Source organism: Kwoniella mangroviensis, assembly GCF_000507465.2.
Source record: "Kwoniella mangroviensis CBS 8507 chromosome 1 map unlocalized Ctg02, whole genome shotgun sequence".
NCBI lineage: Eukaryota > Fungi > Basidiomycota > Tremellomycetes > Tremellales > Cryptococcaceae > Kwoniella > Kwoniella mangrovensis.
Window position 1 is genome coordinate 1,964,655 of NW_027062534.1, and position 19,045 is coordinate 1,983,699.

The following is a 19,045-nucleotide window of genomic DNA, read 5'->3' on the forward strand; positions in this document are numbered from 1 at the left end:
GACTTACATATGTTACGATTTGAGCAGTATTTCAAAACTCGATGATTATCGATAGCGATCTCTCTTGCAGAAGGAGCAAGATCTCGTCACTACCATGGCATAGATGTCATCACCCATGTATGCACTTGTCACGCTTGCACAGCTGAACTCGCATGCATTCGCATGACATCAACATTCCCACCAACTGATTCAACATATCATCCGCCACAAACAAGTGTTGGTGTATGAGTGTGTTGCTTATTTAACCCTGAACAATTGAGGATTACCCGTCTGATCCAGTGGCGTTACACCCAGCTGGCTTACAAGGGGAGAGGAAGGGAGATGTTTTCGATTTTTGGGGTGACCGAGGGGAAAGAGTAAACAAAGCACGACAGAGCGGAACAAAAAGGTACATGAGCACAATAGATGGTTTTTTAGGGTCCTCATAAAACACTAACGCAGAGAAGCACCGAGAGCAAAACAAAACACATCAAACATCCTCCTCCTCTGCACATCCTGCTATGCAGTGAGCAATGACAGAGAGAGGTATCGATGGATGGGATGATGCAGATGCATCTCTTGATACTACAGCATGAGAATTTTTCATCATCCTTTTCGACGTTAGTAAACTAACTCATTCTTTCGCAAGTCGTATAATTCACCTCTACGCTTGGATCGACATTGTCAAACATCAGATACGTCACCACAGCAACGACAACAACAACAGCTCAAAGGAGGGAACCGCGGTCTGATCTTTAGTGTATATCAACAACCACTTGACGCTCAGCTCGCTTTTATCTCGCCCAGTCTCTCTTTAACAACCCCTCACCGTCATTCACTATCATACGTTCATTCTTGACCTACGTGATAGCAACCATCTCACCATCACCATCACCTTCCCCTACAATAACTCGACATTATTCGCCAGACGATCAAGTTAGTCAACAGGACGAAATACATCTCGCCATTCCCTCACTCTTCCTTTATTGTCCAACGTTCAACATTCACCAAAAGTCACTCCTTTGATATCCACAACCAATTAACAAAGCAATAAACATAAAACCAAAGTAAAAAAAGGATTTCTGGAAATCCACATATCTCCCCCGTTGAAGGACAGAATACAAGTGGATCGGTGTCAGTCTCAATCTCACTGTTTGTCCCGCCCAGTTGACTTGGTAAGTTTCATGTCTCACTCTGTTGACAGGGTTCCATACCTCACCTCTCAGCCACACGAGGTTCATCATCATCCTCATCCTCGTTGTTATTGCACTTTCCATCACTGGAGTCATCCATACCATACCCTTCGTCGTCGAAATTACACCCAAGATCATTGAGCTGACGAGTCGTATCGCTTTTTCCCTTCTCGACCACACAACGCACCTACCCCTTCACTCCTCACAGCCTCATTCAACGAACACACCCCTACACTCTTGTACTCCTTCAAACACTCACAATGGGTATCCCATCTTTTGCCGGTCGAGTAGGACTCGCTGGCGGTCATTCTCATTCTATCAGATCTCACGAGAAGCGAGGTAAGTCATACGGAACTCGATACCTTATTCGGATCAGGTCTAAGCTGACGATATCAACACAGCTTGTAATCTCGCCAACGGTGATCTTTACGTTTATCCCAAATCGAACGATACAGTCGATGCCACCAAAGATGTCACCTTCAAATGGGATACATCATGTGCCATCTCTTCCTCTCAAATCACATTGAGTCTTTACGGATCAGGAGGAGTAATCAAGCAATGGGGGAACAAGGATTTCTCAGCTGGAGAATTAACCGTTACTTTCCAACCTAAATGGTGGAACGACACCGAGACCGCTCAATTACAAATGAACATTGTAGAGAGTGACACGGAATCTTGGATGTCCAGTACACCTGCTGGTCCAGTATTCACCGTCAACTACCCCGCTTCAGCAATGTTTTCAACTACCACTGCTAACGGTCAAGTCAAAACTTCCACCGCTGCTGCTGCTGCCACTCAATCCAAAGACGCAGTCTTCGAAGATGTATCAAGTACCAACACTTCCGACAAATCCGGTATCTCCAAAGGAGCAATCGCAGCTGCTGTCGTCGTCCCCCTGTTGGTCGTTGCGGTTTTGGTAGCTGTCGCAGTCAAGTTCTGGAGAAACAGGGAGAACGAAAAGAGGAAGAGATGGTCTCAAGCTTTATCCACTCATTCAAACCTCGAATGGGAGAAAGGTGCCTTACCAGGAGAAAAACCTCGATCTATCCTTGGCAGACCTTCGATGGGTGGTAGACCTTCTATGAGCGGTGATCGACCTAGACCAAGTATGTCGACTTATGGTGGATCCGGTCGACCCTCTTCTTCAGTTTATGCTGTCGAGAATAACATGGCTGGTGCAGGTATCCATCAATTCCAACGACCTGATCTCGCTTCTTTACGAACTCACTCTGCCGATAATGTCAATCGAAGCTCGCTCGCCATGCCAGATGGAAACGTCAGACAATCCAGAATCTCCTTTGCCGAATCTGCTCGACCGGATAGAAGATCGAGATTATCCTTTGGTGGCGATATCAGACCCAACGTCCACTCGGGTGTATTCAAGAACCCCGGTGCTTCCAGATCTGCTCACGAACTCAATTCAACTCCTACTAACAGACGATCAGCCGCTTACGCTACTGGTTCTGCGATCGAGGATGACGACGAGATTCAAATCTCCCCTTCGCAGATGCAAGGTCCCCATGGATTCGATAACACTGATATGAAGAGGGTAGGAAAGGGGACTAGAACTGGTAGAAGAAGTTTCATGTCTTTGGGCGGCGGTGATAAACGAAGGGAATCTTCTGCTTCTGCTTTATCTGTCGATGATTTCAAATCTGCTGCAAGTGCTAGAGGTAGTGTAGATGAATTGAGAGATATGGAAGCTGTTATGCGTGGGTATTTTTCTTCTCCACAATCAATGATCATGATCATAAGCTAACTTCTTTTTTGTCTTGATTTAGTCATGAGACGATCGATGATCTCTCAAGCTTCTCAGAGATCACCCAACACGGCCATGGACAACAATGAAGTTGAAGCTCTCGACAATGTCCCTCCTGTACCCATGCCACCTTCCGCTCCTTCTCCTATCGCCGGTTCATCCACTGTAGCCTACGGTCCCGATCAGATGCTTGCTGTCTATGCTGCCCGAGGAAAAGTAGCCGGTGGAGCTCCATCAACACCTACCTTTGGCACTGCCCCTTTATCTCAGAATGTTGCTCAACCTAAACCAACAGCTTCGAGACAGAACAGCGGAATGAGATTGTTAACTTCGTTGGGTGGAAAGAAGAACTCTGAAGATTCCACAAGCTCAAGCGCCGCTGCTGGCTCTATGCCATCTCCCTCTGCGCCTGCTCCAGGAGATATGCGATCGTTCGTTCACCTGAATAACGGTACAGTCTCTTCTGCCGTTATCGATGCTCTCCCCGCACCTGGACCTAGAGGAGTTACCAGTCCAACTGGTGAAAGACCCATTACAGGGTTGACAGCGCCTTCTACCAAAACCAGGGCGAGCGGCATGAGCGACGGAAGTAGGTATAGTCAGAATGGTGAAGAGGAAGAAGAAGATATCGGAGAAGCTCAATAAATAAACTAAACTAAACCAAACCAAAAATCTAAATTCCTGTATCTATCTTGTTTCATTTTCATAAAATCGGACAATTCCTTCGCCCCCCTGTGTGGTCATAAGAATATATTATCTTCCTATAACTGAAATTCTCTTTCTGATATGTTTCCATGAAAAAAGTCGATTTCTTGTCGGTTAGATACCCCCTTTGTGTTTTCTTTATCTTATTTATATTTCGGGTTAGTTGTGCTATTCTCTGAATTGGATTTTATCTTCTTATATTTATATACAGTATGCAACTTGCTAGTCAAGTTTTTCAGAGGAAGAACACCTAGGAATTGCGGTAGTGATGATATTGAACTTTCTGACAGTCTGCATATGACGAATAGAAACAGTGTTTAGCCGTAGCAGGTTTCATAACAGAGTGGGGTCATACATGACCTTGCAAGCATCATCATGGAGACAAAATACGTCGATGATCTGAAAATTCCAATACCAATGAGTGCTGTTGAATCGTAAAGTGGATCAAAGAGTCGCAGAAATTCATCACATGAATTTACATTGTTCATATAAACGGCGAACATCCCTACCAATCCGAGAACAAAAGAAATCGCAGCAGTGTTAGGACGAGTCAATCATTGAGGATAACTATAGGATATACATTATAAAGGGTATGTATTGTACTTGTGTAGTTAGATGATATACCGCATGTTGTGAATATAAACTTTCTTCTTGGAATGCCAGGACATCAAAATCGAAGACACAAAGCCAGATACAGATTTCGGATTTGGGTGATAAATATGCTTCAAGCAGTTTATCACTTGGATTCTTGAATCGTTCATCTCCAAGAACTTTGAGGCTCTTCCATATACCCTACACGGCCAAAACAGTATCAACATTGCCTACATTTATGATCAAAGGATACTTTAGATAACTCACCATTATAACCATGATCATATTGTCTCTCATACCTTCTTTTCCTCCTTCTATAGAAATATAAACCGACAAAGACGAATATGACAATTGACGAGATGACAATGACGGGTATAGAGATTGCTAGGGTGATTGTCCTGTATTACACCGCGATCAGCGCTCCAATTACAGAGAGAGCCAAAGGGATACTCAAGACCGTAAGTGGTCATGTGGTGGTGTAAATCAATACGACAACTCACTTTCGATCATTTGATTGCTCGCTATTCTCCGCCGTGGCTGAAGGATCTGCAGATGGAGATGCCACTGGACCTTCGGTGGGTGGTAACCGAGATTGACTACTTGATATTAGAGTCTCCGAAGCTGTTGAGATTATCGTAGCTGATGAGACTGTCTCTGAATATTGACCTGAGGATATATCACTGATGAAGATTGTTATTCGATTGGCACTGGCTATTGAGTGATATGAGACAAAAGTATGATCGGGCTACTTACGTAGATTCGGATGAATTCCCAGAGGAAGATGAAGATGTGACTGATGATGAGGCTGTAGACGACGAAGAAGCAGACGTATCTGCATTAATTCTATAGCGATGGTCAGCAATGATAGTAAAGTCGATATGGGCAATCAGCTGCTTTCGGTCACTTACAAAGTACCACTAACAGCTACTGAATCGATATCCAACCAAACATAATCAGGATACTGATCTTGATTTCTCTCATTCTCATTCGATATCTTCAAGGTGTGCGAGCCGTCCTGCAGACCATTGGTAGCGAAAAGGGTAGCCTGGAATTGACCATCTTGTGAGAAACCTGAAAAATACTGGATATCTCCTCCGTCTATCACTACTCCGTATAGTCCCTTCGGGCCAAAGGAAGAATCAGTATCGCATATTACTATATGATACAATAACGACCTGCTCACATGACTGAGTACAGATGGGTGTAAGCATGTGAATCTGGCTAATATGTAACGAACAGTCCGAAAGGGACGGACTCACTTCTTACGTCGAGCTCCATATACGTAGATGTCTGCTCCCTCCCATGCTACGATACAGTATTCTCCCTACTCCATAATTCTCATCAGCTAAATGATTATGGATCGGGAATGAGTCAGTTAACCCACACTTATCGTAGAGGAATGACTGTTTCCCAATCTATCAGCTACCACTCATATGAACAGATCAAAGTGGAGTCATGAATTGTACTAACAATGTCTATAGTGGAAGCGACCAATCAGCTTGTTTTCTTTCGATTTGGAGGCACTCACGCTGTTGAAATACTTTCCCGTCAATGGATCATCTGTCCAAACCCGTCTCACCCAAGATCAGTATCACTCTCCTGCCACTTGGCCAAAATCAATCCATTGTGATGGTGGATTGGGTTGCTTTATGAGATGTAAACTCACCACTATGTTCCGTCTTCCTACGAACCAGAAGATCAAACATGAGCATGGACATACATAATAAGACAACAGCAATAGGCATGAACCCGTGGTATACACCGCAACAACAGGTCAAGGTCAACTCACCATGATGATCCTGACCAGAACAAATTCGAATTCGAATCATCTACAATTGTAGCCATTGTCTTTCACCACCTCCCTTATCGGGTTCCAGCTTGTTTCTTTGTGCTTCCTTTTGGCAGGTTACCCCCAACAATCCAGTAAGGACAATTTACAATGATAATATGTTGATCTTCGAGGCAATCGTAATGACAGAATTTATGGTCAGTATAACTTGTTTATGTGATAGGTAAATGAATGATAAGACGGATTGGATTCAGCCTATTCGATAGGTAGACGATCAAATCAACAACGAAACTAAGTGAGAAACCAGAAGGATCTCCAATACAAAGCCCAGCATAGCGCAGTGCAGTGCAGTCCAATTTCTATCGATCTTAAAAAACCCTTTGATACACCCTCCAAACCCAGCCCCTTATTAGTGTACACGCTCAAAGGATATCCAGCAGGATGATTACTTTCAAGCTATGCTCGATTGAAAGGATGTTCGAGATTGCGTGCTAAAGGAATCGTCCAGGTCGGGTGGATATCTCTGCATATGATCAGTATGAGTAGGTCGCAAGGTGAAACGTTGGGTGTCCAGAACCTTTGGATGTTTTGGTTATTTTTGGGAGAAGTGCATGTCATTAGATTATCATTATAATGCCGATGTGTACGAAAGTTTAGGGTATGGGTGATGTCTAGGAAGGCTGAGTAGGTGGTGTAGTGGATGAGGGATTTGTATCTATCGTTTTCTGATCCTGAGTTCAGCAAGTGATGAATTCAGAGATCAGCTTTGATGATGAGAATGAAAGTAGAAAATGACTGAATACAACGTACCTCATCTGGACCTCCGAAGTACTATATGTGAAACAACATGTCAAACGTGAGAAATCAGTATCGTTGCGGAAGTAAGACTAAGGTAGACTGCAGCTTATGATCCAGCAACACTTCACTCACCCCTTTAGCTTTCAACGATCGGTATCCTATACCATGCGTTATAAGTGCTCCTCCGTAGATCTGCGAAATGAGAGGGTGTAAATCAGCGGCAAATATCAAACTGAGAAGAACTGTAAGACTCGAGGCAAAGTATAGTGTATATTCGAGAAATTATGCGATTGACGCTACTCACAGTCAAACCAACAGACGTTAAGACGATCCCACGTTGTACTAAATCAGCTAAAGCGGGCATGGTGGTGAGATCGAAGGAGGAGATTGATTCGGAGTGATGTAGATTGATTGATTGTCCCGTAGCTTCGATATGCTAGTTGTCTTGTGCGTGGTGTACAGTTGGCTGTTCCTCGCAAGTTGGGTCGAGCTCTTGAGCAGTATGATACCGATTTGCAGTAAGTAGATGGATGAATGATGTTGATGAATGAGGTGACTATCAAGATCAAGATCAAATCAAGTGAAATTTCGCATTTGATCTTCATCCATCGTCTTTTACCTCGGCATATTCCAATATCATTCATATCATACTTTATCCATTTATATCAACCAGATAGTCATCCAAGGCCAGATCTAAACAAGGATTCTCCCAGAGCATATCCAATCCTACCTCCGTTTCTCCATTAATCTCGCACCACCAATCCATCATGTCCACCCAATCCGCCAAAATAACACTATCAACACTGCGACCCCTCGTCCGATCCCTCCCTCCTTCACCACTAGCAGGAGAGTCAGTCCAACTATCGGACGCTCTCGAAGCTATTGCCGAAAAGGCATTCGCCTCTTCTTCCACACCAAGCACGGCATCAGCGAGCAGCTCGTCGATGGAGGCTTTGAAAGTCGCAGGTCATCAGAGGAGGATAACGCAGATGAGAGATTCAATAGCGAGGTTGAAGAGTGGGAATGCTCTGAATAATGTGAGTCCCGATGATTGACCTTGGAGAATGCCATGCTTTTTGAGGGGTCTTGATCAATGTTGTTCATCTACGACCTTGTCGATCTTCGCTCATCGGTGCTTCCCCTTTTCCACTGCCTCTTCACTTCCTCTCCCTGCACCTCTCCTCCTCCCAAGTCACCTCTTCTCCTGCCTCATCTCCTCGTCTTGTCTCTTCCCCCTGTCCCCTCCTCTCCCCTAGATTCACCCATCTTCGCCCTCTGTTCGCCCAATTTGACCACTTATTGACCCCTTCTCTCACAGTACCCACTCACCAACTCCATCCTCACCCCAGCCAACGACCCACACTACTACACTCGATTTAGGAATGGTGTCCGAAACGCTGAGCAGGGAATCGCAAGACCTTGGTGGAAGATCTTCTTCGATATAAAAGGTAAATACTAGGCTTTGGAACACATGACAACGAATGGATGTATTATATGCCTGTGAAGAAGACCAAAGACAAAGACAAATTGTTCTCAACGATGATTTGCATTGGCATATTGATATAATAATAGCAAGCAAGATATTCTCTCTCTATATATATACTGTATCTACTCAATCTACCAAGATCGTCCATGATGATTTACTGGATAAGTATACTGTACAAACAAGCTCACGGTGTTGGGTTTCATATTCCACTAATCATTCAAATGCGAACAGCCAAGTACGCCGCCGCCGCTCCCACTGATTATCCTGATCATTTTTCTATCCCTCCAGAAGTAGCTTGATAAACCTCTTTCTCTTATCTTTGACCGAAGGGCCCACGGAAGTCTGTCCGAATATCGCCGGGCACAATGCGTTAACTACCAATTCAACATTTTATCAGCACTCTTTCACCCTCTCAAGCTTTGATATACAAGAACACTCACTCAATTCATCAGCATGTTCAGTCGTGCGTGCTTCAGCGATATCATGCAATTTCGTTATGGAAGAAGCAGAAGGTGTTGTGGAAGAAGCAGAAGGTGGAGTTTTCGATTCTTCAACTATCGCAATACCCTTCTTAGGTGGAGAAGCAAGCTTGAGAGGTTTGTCTTTATCCTGTTTATCATGAGCTTCTTGGTTGATCTCAGGTAAAGGTTTATCTTGACTGTGAGTGAGCGAGATGAACTCTAAGGTAGCTTCTTCATCTTCATCTACTTGATCGTCATCATCTCCTTTTTCCGCTTTCTCCTCTGCTTCTTGTGCTTTTACCGATTCTTCAGGTTGATCTTCAGTGTCTTTCTCCAATTTTATATCTTCTCTTGGCACTTCGGGAGATTTATCCTCTATCTTTTGTTCTTCGTCGACCTTCTCAGTGACCCCTTGGTCCTCTTCCGAATCCCCTATCTGCAATATACCAATCGCAGGAACCTCTTCAGGGCTCGAGCAGAGTCTGATGACACTCATCAGTCCGATCAACACCTATAGCACCAGTATAAGCAAAACCCCTCGACTTGCTTCTCACATCACTCACGTTCGTGTTGATCTGAGGTACGCCCTCTAACACAGCAAAGGCAGCATCTCTATCCTCGGCGGCGAGACACGACGTATGATGCGAGGAAGGTAGGAGTGGGGTCGGTAAAGCGGTCAAAACGTGTAGAAGAGCCAAAGATATCGATTTCGCTTGATCGTCCGGCAGTTCATCTCCTGTGTCTAAGCACTATTCACATACCTTGCATCAGCAAATTACCAACGCAATAAGTAAGATTGACACACCTCGATGGTAGCCCTGACATCGCCGCTCTCAACCCACAGGCCCTCCACGCCTTTCCCTTTCGCCATCAGGTATTCCAATAATCTCCACACATCTCTCACAGGCTTGGCTGGAGCCTCTCCGTTCGTCACGGACGGTGCTAAAGGTCTGGCGAGGATCTTTCGATCCGCCAAGCTTACTTGTCTGATTGGTGTGGGAAGAGCTGAAAGGATGTGTAATGGTAATGCAATGGTAGAGGCGAGATAGGATGCTTGCACGGTGATGAACTGAGATGCTACCATCAGAGCTGTTTTCCCCCCACTTCTAGAGTCGGTATCACTTACCGTATCTTTCCCTCCAGCGATCTGAAGTACCAAGACATCTGATTGGGAACATCCCATGTCAATTACATGCTCTCCGTCAAGTACGGTCACGTACCATTGATATCCTCACCACCAAGACTCAACTTGGATGACCAGTACTCGTCCACATTGACCACCACCTTCAAGCTCATCTCTTGCCCCGGCTCCACGACCGCGGTCGCGGGGAAAGGCCACATGAATGGCTTGCCTGTTTTACATCGATCAGCTAATTCATCAGACTAGAAGGATTTCTTCAGCTTACAAATGGGTTTATCAGATGAAGGCGGTTTGAAGTTGTATGTTGCTGGTACACGACCGACATTACGAAGCTTTATCTCTCGCTCAACGGGTTGTCGGTATCTATGAAATATCAGAATCGAGATGACTATATTCAGATGCGAACGATTTATTTACCTGACCTCGCCAAACTCCAAGCTGGTGCCATCGATCTCCAGACTAGGTCGGTAAACCTCTTCCAGTCTGTCCAGCTCCTTCATGACAGATGCAAGCTCCACCCCTCTGCTGCTCTCATCGACCACTCTGACCTCTGCTTTGAAAGTGGCTGTGACAGGTCGATGATCTGACCACAGAATATCATGAGAAGTATACTCGTCGCATTTCAATCCGAAGGAGGATGGCGCGGTATTTTCGTTAGTGGGGAAGTCATATACGATCCGGTCGGTGTATGCTGGTGCACGTTTGAGATCGTGAGTTGTGGATCCATGCACGTATTTGAAGGTACTAGAGGCAATTATATTAGCTTGTTTGTATAAGACGACGACTCACGGAGGGAAAGTGATATCAGCCTCGGAAAATCCGGCAAAGGATTGCTCAGACACGATATCCGCTCGGAGCTGCAGGCATGTTGGATTAGCCACATATTATGGTTCGACTGGCCAAGCTTACTTGATCCTTGGCCAACATCTCTTCCCAATTCTTCTCCTCCACGAGCTTCTTCACTTGATCATCTGGCAGGTCAACTCGGTAATTCAAATCGCCGAGCCAGAACTGGACAAAATCGTCAGCTATGACATGAGTGAATGCACTGGAGAGCTCACCAGCATATGTGAATCTTCCTGCGTCAATAGCTTCTCTTTCGCTTCGGGTAAGAACTCTTCGAATGCCGCTGTGAGATCCGCTTCATTCGGTCTGGGGAATGTGAGTCCGGTTCTCAATACTTGATAATCAGCCCGTCTTCTGTCAAGAGCTGTAGCGAATGCTGCCATGTCTAGAAGTTTCAGGAGAGTCAGCTGTTTCCTCGATAGCGGACGAGTCCATTTCAGCTTACGAGCATTGACGAAACACAGCGTAGTGTCATGCACTTTCAGTCGTACCGCCACACCCTAAAGAAGGATCAGCATTTGTATGAATCTCTCCATATGAGGTGTATTTACCGCTTTATTGCCCTGCGAGTTCGAAACTCGTTAGCATTATTGACATATATACGAATATAGTCTCCCACATACACCAAAACCGAGCAACCCAATACCCCTCTCACTTGTCTCGACTCGACTGATGAACTCCTTCAGGCTCTTTCGTACTAGAATGATCATCATCACTCCGACATACTGGGTTATCACGAGCTGCAGCGAATATATGCGTCAGTCGATCTGATACATAGCTGAAAGTGACAGTTCATCTACCTTTTCAAACTCTCCTGATCTTGATCCAAGTCCAGCAAGAAGCGCCGATTCCCAACCTTCTGCTCTAGTATTACCTTGCGAGATCAATAATGACTGTCTTCGCAAATCTACACGGTACCACAAAACGTATGAGCATTCTATATATAGCAAGTGAACAGATCCGTCACTCACCAGCCTCTTGAAAGCCGAATACCAAAATATCCTCTTCACCTTTTCCAGCCAATGGAGCAAGTTCCAATGTCCCCTCGGGAGGAATCTTATCATTGACGTTATATGTTGCTATCCTGATTTTGACTTCCTCGCGCCTTGACCATTTTTCCTGTCTTGCGAACAATCGCTTACGGAGAAATTTGGTACGCGAGAATGTGGGAAGGTAGGGGTCAGGGTATTGCTCTTCCTCTTCGGAGGGCTCGGCTGGGTCTTTTGACGCGGACGATGCCAGAGGAGTATCAATTGTCAATGTAGCTGTAGGTGTGTTAGCAAGGCCTGGTCGAGTTGACAGAGAGTGATACATACCAGATGTGGAAGGAGTCATATTACTCGGCGTTTCCACAGGAGGCGATATCAGATCGTCAACATCGTCCTTCTCGTTGGGTGGTTTAACGGGATAGAGAGATAGCCAAGAATGGCTGATACTCCTTGGACAGGGCGATTGAGCTGTGACCACACCGGTGTCAGCTGTGCTTTCGGAGCCTGTCCGAACTGTCGTCAATTTACCTGCAGCATCATTCTGTCTTCTGAGTTCAGCGACAAGTTTCTGCACTTTGGCTGACTGGCTCGCTGATATCCTCAGCTCGAGCTTTAGATCTTGACAGCTGAGATACAACGTTATATCTGTTGTCCAAATGTCAGCTTGACACGAGGTGAGAGTATGGGAATAAAGGAAGGATCGACACTCACGAGGCTTGGCGCTCTGCTGGAAGAACGAGTTGGATGGTGAAGGGGGTGTTTGTTCGAGACGATGTTTGAAACCTGGGATGATGGGGATGATATATAATATGGAAGCTGCTGTTTCTGCCGTTGGAGGAGTCACGATAAAGATGCTACACCATATTCTCGTCAGCACTTGTCATATAAGTTGTGACTCCAAGTACTCACGCTGCTTGTTCGCCCGTGTCCCTCTTGCTGATCACCAACAAGGCATCCGCCCTGGTGAATGGCGCGTAGCCTCTTCTCACACGACATCCTTGGGAAATGATGACTTTCTCCGTCTGCCTGAAAAGCGTCTGAGGTTCGAAAGTGTCCACTGCATTGGATATGATAGCTTTTGGACCGGTCGCAGGAGTGGAAGGTTGAGAAGTCGAGGACATGCTCCATGTTGACGCTCGACGCGGGAGAGAGGGGAGGAGTGACATGTTGGGATCTACGATGACTCGGGGTAGGTGTTATGGATCGGGAGGAGCAGCAGATTCTGTTGAGGGGTATGAATAGCTACAGATCTTTCGTAACTTTTGAGGTGTAAGGATGTGATGTTGTGTTGATATATACCTTTGTTCCACTGTTCATCTCTGGATCATGTTTCCCATTCAACCCAGCAACAATCACACCCACAACCGGACACACAACACAGGAGCCCCACAGCGAGATGGGCAGATGCCACGTGGACGCGGAAAATCCCGTGTGACGTGTCAATCTTTAGGACTCGGAGAGTGATAAGCTGGTTCTGATCTAAAAGTCGGTTGGATTCACACTTTTGCAGGTATACAGGACAATCACCATATCATCGAAAACATCGTACAGCAGATATCATCTTCCCCACCTAGCAGCAACCCACCATGTCCACCAGTGAACCCCTGTCGAGGATACCGAGAGGTAAGCTAATCTGTCACTGCGTCTGTAAGTCACTCATCGCCTGACTTATTTTTGCAGGTCTTCACCACATCATCTCTACTAGACCCAACAAATTCGCTGGTCGGTGAGTTAGCCCGTGCAGAGGTGGTCGTGTGCGTGTGATCCTAACCATCGTATTTACAGTCTTCCTTCACGTTTACCGCACGCTTCTACCAAATTCGTTCAACCGAGAGATCGAGTGAGGAAATGGAATATAAGACCAGGGGATAAAGTCAGACTGTTGGTTGGTACACCCAAACAGAAATTCATAAATCAGCAGGATGCCACGGAAGGATGGAATACATTTACGGTGAAGCAAGTTGATTTGTCGAGGAATAGGGTGTTCTTGGAGGGTGTCAATGTGAGTTACTAGCTCTGTATTTGACCATTATCATGTATTCTCCTTGAAACCCCTTGATCACCTCGTGTATATAGACTATCTTTGCTTTCAATATCTGATCGTATCTGCGATCGGTCGTTCTCCTCATCAAGTCGGCTGGCATGGAAGCTAAAGTTGTTGTACTCCTAGAACAAAAAAAGCAACGTAATTCATGCCCGACCGGCAAACTACGATACTCTGACGGACAATCAAAAACAATCATATGACGATCAGAAGAATCATGTGCCTACGATGAGACCAATCCATTACAGTAACGTGCAATTATGTTACGATGATCGCAAAGGACCTGACAGGTGGGTTTCGTCTTAAACGTGGTTTGATCTGAGGTCAACTGATCACTTGTTCACTTGACAGTCTTTTCGTCTCACGTATGAAAACCGCTCGAACCCATTTCAACGTAAAATCGCAACGATTAGATTGGACTCGAATAGCAGCTAGGATAAGTGGAGGTAGTTCTTCGATTGCTGAGCTGGAATCGAGCCGTATCAAATTGGCATGGCCTAAACCTGAGAAACCATATTCACATCCCAAACGTAAGTAAAGTCATGCTTTTTTCTTTTCCTGCCACTCCAATCATCGAGGTTCTGACTGTTCGTCCGATCCCTTTCAGCCGACGACGACTTGGACACTTCCAACGCCGTGACCATCCAGGATACATTAGTCTTACCAGGACTAGAAGCTATCGAAGAGACCAAAGCAGCGGATCTCGTCCCACAACATGTTAATGCTCCTTCACCGGCCGATACTTCCTTCTCTGACGCCTATATCAACCATATGAACGGTAATAGGAAATTGAACAATGAGGAATCGAATTTCGTCGATTTGTTGATGCCCCTATACCTCTCTGAAGAACTTTCACCGCGATTCGGTAAATACAAGTCATACAAGGCTTACAGAGCTCGAAGGGAGGTTGAGGAATTGGAAAGGCAGAGAGCTGGAAAAGAAGCGGTAGAAGAATGGGTAATGAATGGTAAAGATAAAGGATTAAAGGAGATTATGGATTTGGATGAAATTGGTTTAGAAGGTGTCTTCCTCAAACCACGAACGAGAAAGGAAGTTCGAGATTCTGCCATTACAGAATTTGACCTGCAGAATGAGTTGACGAGAAAGGAGGTTAATCTAAATGTGAGAGAAGGTAGATTGTTCGATACCGAGTTGGGCGATTGGGTTAATGGTCCCAAGGCTGATAATATAGAGAGAAAGAGGGAGAGAAGGGAAAGGAAAGAGAGAAAGGCTTTGGAGAGGTTGGAGAGGTTGAAATTGGAGTAGGGTAGTAGATGCTTACTATGCTGCGATGCATGGTGGTGACTGTGACTGCTCTTCATGATATATCAGTGAATCTGGTCGATCTCTTATCTTCATCTTTGAAGGATGAAATTCGTGTATACTCATAAAAACTATTTTCACCTTGACTTTCATCTTGGTGAATGGATTGAAAGGGCGGGTATACCAAACCATGATCGCAGTGTTTGACCCTCCCGTGAATCCGAGGATCTGCGGACCATACATACTGCGCACTGCGTGCATGTCTCGTGCAGCTCTTCGCTTGTCTGTGGGAAAGCACCTCATCACTTTATAAGGATGAAAAGGAAGAAGGTAGAACCAGCGGCAAAGTGCTTATCACGCCATCAAAGGAGATAGCCGTTAGCTTGTTTTTTAGGAAAACCTTGTTTCCCCAGATGATACGCCTCTTTTGTCATTTGATGGTGAGGGTGTTCGAAAATAGCTCAGATCTGCTTGGTACGAGTATACATAGTGCGACAGACACATACTGTTCGAGCTCAGACAAAATACTCGTTTGGACATCGCTTCTGATCTATTTCCTATCGATTATGTGATAACAGGTACAGTAACGTGGTAAAGTCCGAGTGGTCTTATCGATGGCGTACATGTTGCTAATGATTACGCTCTTTTTTGATTGTTATCTCCTTGTCCAATTCCCATTTTATACTGATGAGAATATCCGGACGTGAGAAGATATATATTTAGGTACATCGTATGAATTGCTCCCATATTCATTCCCTCTCACATATGTTATGCTCCCTGAAGTAATCCTTGTCAGCGCTACGACAAGATGTCAGGTATAAACCAACGATTGAGTCGTGGTTCGACCACCAATGCCGATCTCGAGCCGGTTCCGCTTGAGGAACCTTTCACACCGCCTTCACCGGGAGAAGACTATAAAGAGAAAGAGCGAGATTTAGAAAAAGCTTCAACTGGAGAAGATAGCAACTCTGCGAACGTGGCAATTCTAGAGAAAGAGGAACTCACACCTGATAAAGCGTTCACCGTAGCTGTAGAAGGGGATCAATCGCCATGTGAGTCATCCTGCACTTATGGTCATGTGTTGTTACTGACACCTTGTGTAGTCCCCGAAGTAGCAGCTTGTGTGCCCAATTGGGATGATCCGACATTACCATGTAACAGTAAGCATAGGCATCCTTTGGAAAGTGGCGGATGTGGCACTGACTGGTGATCGTTTCTACAGCCGTCAGAGCCTGGATTCTCGTCACGGTTTTCGTCATTCTCTTTTCGGGGGTCAATCAGTTCTTTGGGTTACGATATGTGAGTGAGATTCAGGTGCATGGATACTCAAAGAGCACCTACTGACGAAAAATACGTCGTTTCATCAGCCATCCCTCTCTCTGGGCTATGTCGTCGCTCAATTATTGGTCCACCCCATCGGAAAAGCTTGGGAGAAGCTTCCTCGATGGAGAGTACCTCTTGGGCCACTCACTTTTGACGTTAATCCTGGAAGATGGAGCATCAAGGAGCATAGCTTGATTGCGATTTGTGTGAATTTGACTGGTGGAACCGCTTATGCCATGGGATCACTCGTCGCGATCACCAGCCCTGTTTACTGGAATCGTGATTATGGAGCTGGATTCTCGTTCTTGTACCTTCTTACCACCCAAGCACTCGGTTTTGGTCTAGCCGGCTTATCTAGACGATGGTTGGTCTACCCTGCTGCGCTCATCTGGCCCTCATCCCTCCCTTCAACAGTGCTCTTAAGAGCATTACACGAAAAGCAAGATCATTCACCTGCCAACGGATGGACAATCACCCGTTACAGATATTTCATCTATTTGACACTGGGCGCTTCCGCGTGGTATTGGTTCCCTGACTACATTTGGACCTCTTTGAGTACTTTTGCATTTATAACTTGGATCGCACCCAACAATCAAAAAGTCAATGCGATTTTCGGCGTAAGTGGTACCTCGTGCTTTCTCACTACCAAAATCTACAGTAATTGAAGCTGATTGTGGTCATGATTCGTCACGTATATATAGATGAGCTCCGGTCTAGGTCTATTACCTATCAGTTTCGATTGGACTCAAATCACCTATGCTTTCTCACCTGCTTCTCCACTTACCACTCCATTCTACATCTCCTGTAATGCGTTTGCCACCATCGTTATCTTTTACCTGTTCTTATCTCCAATCTTGTACTATACCAACGTCTGGCAGAGTGCACAGTAAGTGCACCTCTATCCTTACATATCTACCTGTAGAATGAAGAGCGCTAATGACGACTTGTATATAGCCTTCCATTATTATCAAGTAGCACATTCGATAATCAAGGCAAAACATACAATGTCTCTCGAGTAGTCAACAAAGTCACGCTCGATTTCGAATTAGAGAAATACAAAGAATACTCCCCGATGTACGTTAGCATGTCGTATTCCCTCACATACGGTTTATCCTTTGCTGCCGTCACGGCCGTAGTGGTATACACAGTATTGTATAATGGAAAAGAAATTTGGGCAAAATTCAAAGATGCTAAACACGGTGGTGAAGATATACATAAAAGATTGATGGCTTCATATAAAGAAGTTCCAGATTGGTGGTATGGAGTTTTAACTGCTGTCATTCTCGGATTGGGTATTTTCGTCACTAGATATTGGGATACGGGATTGCCCGTCTGGGGATTCATAGTGATTTGTTTTGGAATGGGTGTAACTTTGATTATACCTGAAGGTATATTGGAAGGAACTACCAATCAACGTAGTAAGTGGAAAACTCATACGAGTGAGACGCATAGCTGATTATGTGTGGGCGACTTTGTTAGTCTTCTTGAATATCATTACCGAGTTGATCGCAGGATATATCTGGCCTGGTAAACCCATTGCTAACATGATGGTCAAGATGTATGGGTATAATACCGTCAAACATGGTATGGACTTTGGCCAAGATTTGAAGCTAGGTCAATACATGGTATGTGTAGATACCCGTTTGCCGAGAGAGACTGGAATTATGTGTTGAATAAAATTGGTTTGTTTGTAGAAAATCCCTCCTCGTACTCTGTTTTTCGCCCAGATATACTCTACTGTCTTGGCAGCAGCGGTACAAACAGGAGGTGCGTTGACGTTGTTACTATCTCAAATCCTATTGGAACACTTTTTAATTAGTGGATGATTTTCGCAGTCCTCCGATGGATGATTGGTCATATCGAGGACTTGTGTTCTCCAACCAACAAGAACCGATTTACATGCGCAGGTGCTAAAGTAGTCTACAACGCATCGATCATCTGGGGTACCATTGGTCCTCAGAGGATGTTCCAGAGCGGTCAAACGTATAACGCTTTGATGTATTTCTTCCTGATCGGAGTGAGTCAAGTCTCATTTTGAGCTCTATTTATATACTGTCGAAGATCAAAGATTGACGAAATAACACATAGCCCGTGGTCACTGTACTGGTCTGGTCGTTATACCGAAGATACCCTAATAGCTGGATCAAATATATCAACGTACCTATTTTCTTCAACGCTGCTGGTAATATCCCTCCTGCAACTACCAGTGAGTCTTGACAAACAGTCAAAAGGCTAGTCGCGACGAGCCTCTGACTTGAATGTGTTCAGCCCAATACTCTTTATGGTTCATCTTCGGATTCATATTCAACTACCTTATCAGGAAAAGGGCATTCGATTGGTGGAAGAGATACAACTGTAAGTTTCGGTCATCATTGCTACAGTCAGTTGTCAGTTTGCTGACCAATGTACAACCTCACATGAAGACCTCACACAAGCAGCGATGGACACCGGTACAGCTCTAGCCACAATCATCATCTTCTTCGCGTTGAGTTATAACGGTATCAAGCTTGTCTGGTGGGGTAACACCGTCGGGTCGAACACGATGGACGCGAAGGGTACACCGTGGTTGAGCGTACCAACGGGAACCCATTTCGGTCCTGGAGTAGGTGAATTTTAGATGGTTTATCTCTAACAACACAAGGATCGGACTGCGCACGTCGTGACATGATTTGTTGTTG

General features: G+C 45.1%; 7 protein-coding genes across 7 annotated transcripts; 4 read left to right on the top strand and 3 right to left on the bottom strand.

Annotated features, from left to right (window-relative positions):
• Window positions 1-1,432: 1,432 nt before the first annotated feature.
• On the top strand, window positions 1,433-3,576 carry I203_105844 (uncharacterized protein; the record flags this gene model as incomplete). Its single annotated transcript, XM_019144995.1, has 3 exons — window positions 1,433-1,511; window positions 1,574-2,884; window positions 2,954-3,576. The coding sequence occupies 3 exons, from the start codon at window positions 1,433-1,435 to the stop codon at window positions 3,574-3,576; spliced, it is 2,013 nt and encodes a 670-aa protein (XP_019006330.1).
• Window positions 3,577-4,393: 817 nt separating this feature from the next.
• On the bottom strand, window positions 4,394-6,072 carry I203_105845 (uncharacterized protein; the record flags this gene model as incomplete). The annotated part of the gene is made up of 9 exons (XM_065517846.1): window positions 4,394-4,428; window positions 4,495-4,625; window positions 4,728-4,907; window positions 4,981-5,070; window positions 5,136-5,414; window positions 5,487-5,551; window positions 5,756-5,787; window positions 5,894-5,910; window positions 6,017-6,072. 9 exons carry the CDS (start codon window positions 6,070-6,072, stop codon window positions 4,394-4,396), a joined length of 885 nt encoding a protein of 294 aa, XP_065373150.1.
• Window positions 6,073-6,687: 615 nt separating this feature from the next.
• I203_105846 (uncharacterized protein) lies at window positions 6,688-7,178 on the bottom strand (the record flags this gene model as incomplete). Its single annotated transcript, XM_019144997.1, has 4 exons — window positions 6,688-6,747; window positions 6,827-6,847; window positions 6,947-7,006; window positions 7,119-7,178. The coding sequence occupies 4 exons, from the start codon at window positions 7,176-7,178 to the stop codon at window positions 6,688-6,690; spliced, it is 201 nt and encodes a 66-aa protein (XP_019006332.1).
• A 403-nt stretch (window positions 7,179-7,581) lies between these two features.
• I203_105847 (uncharacterized protein) lies at window positions 7,582-8,273 on the top strand (the record flags this gene model as incomplete). The annotated part of the gene is made up of 2 exons (XM_019144998.1): window positions 7,582-7,851; window positions 8,133-8,273. The coding sequence occupies 2 exons, from the start codon at window positions 7,582-7,584 to the stop codon at window positions 8,271-8,273; spliced, it is 411 nt and encodes a 136-aa protein (XP_019006333.1).
• Window positions 8,274-8,576: 303 nt separating this feature from the next.
• I203_105848 (uncharacterized protein) lies at window positions 8,577-12,903 on the bottom strand (the record flags this gene model as incomplete). Its single annotated transcript, XM_065517847.1, has 19 exons — window positions 8,577-8,674; window positions 8,741-9,272; window positions 9,325-9,510; window positions 9,567-9,830; window positions 9,888-9,925; window positions 9,982-10,113; window positions 10,168-10,265; window positions 10,320-10,646; window positions 10,692-10,759; window positions 10,812-10,913; window positions 10,964-11,133; window positions 11,194-11,248; window positions 11,372-11,488; window positions 11,549-11,655; window positions 11,720-12,013; window positions 12,065-12,205; window positions 12,266-12,382; window positions 12,449-12,591; window positions 12,647-12,903. 19 exons carry the CDS (start codon window positions 12,901-12,903, stop codon window positions 8,577-8,579), a joined length of 3,246 nt encoding a protein of 1,081 aa, XP_065373151.1.
• Window positions 12,904-13,323: 420 nt separating this feature from the next.
• On the top strand, window positions 13,324-15,047 carry I203_105849 (mitochondrial 54S ribosomal protein uL24m; the record flags this gene model as incomplete). The annotated part of the gene is made up of 6 exons (XM_019145000.1): window positions 13,324-13,360; window positions 13,418-13,463; window positions 13,523-13,739; window positions 13,908-14,071; window positions 14,133-14,311; window positions 14,389-15,047. The coding sequence occupies 6 exons, from the start codon at window positions 13,324-13,326 to the stop codon at window positions 15,045-15,047; spliced, it is 1,302 nt and encodes a 433-aa protein (XP_019006335.1).
• Window positions 15,048-15,852: 805 nt separating this feature from the next.
• Window positions 15,853-18,984, top strand: I203_105850 (OPT family small oligopeptide transporter; the record flags this gene model as incomplete). Its single annotated transcript, XM_019145001.1, has 12 exons — window positions 15,853-16,096; window positions 16,148-16,204; window positions 16,267-16,343; window positions 16,412-16,984; window positions 17,069-17,253; window positions 17,322-17,785; window positions 17,847-17,992; window positions 18,062-18,134; window positions 18,203-18,384; window positions 18,456-18,573; window positions 18,636-18,722; window positions 18,791-18,984. 12 exons carry the CDS (start codon window positions 15,853-15,855, stop codon window positions 18,982-18,984), a joined length of 2,400 nt encoding a protein of 799 aa, XP_019006336.1.
• Window positions 18,985-19,045: the final 61 nt, after the last annotated feature.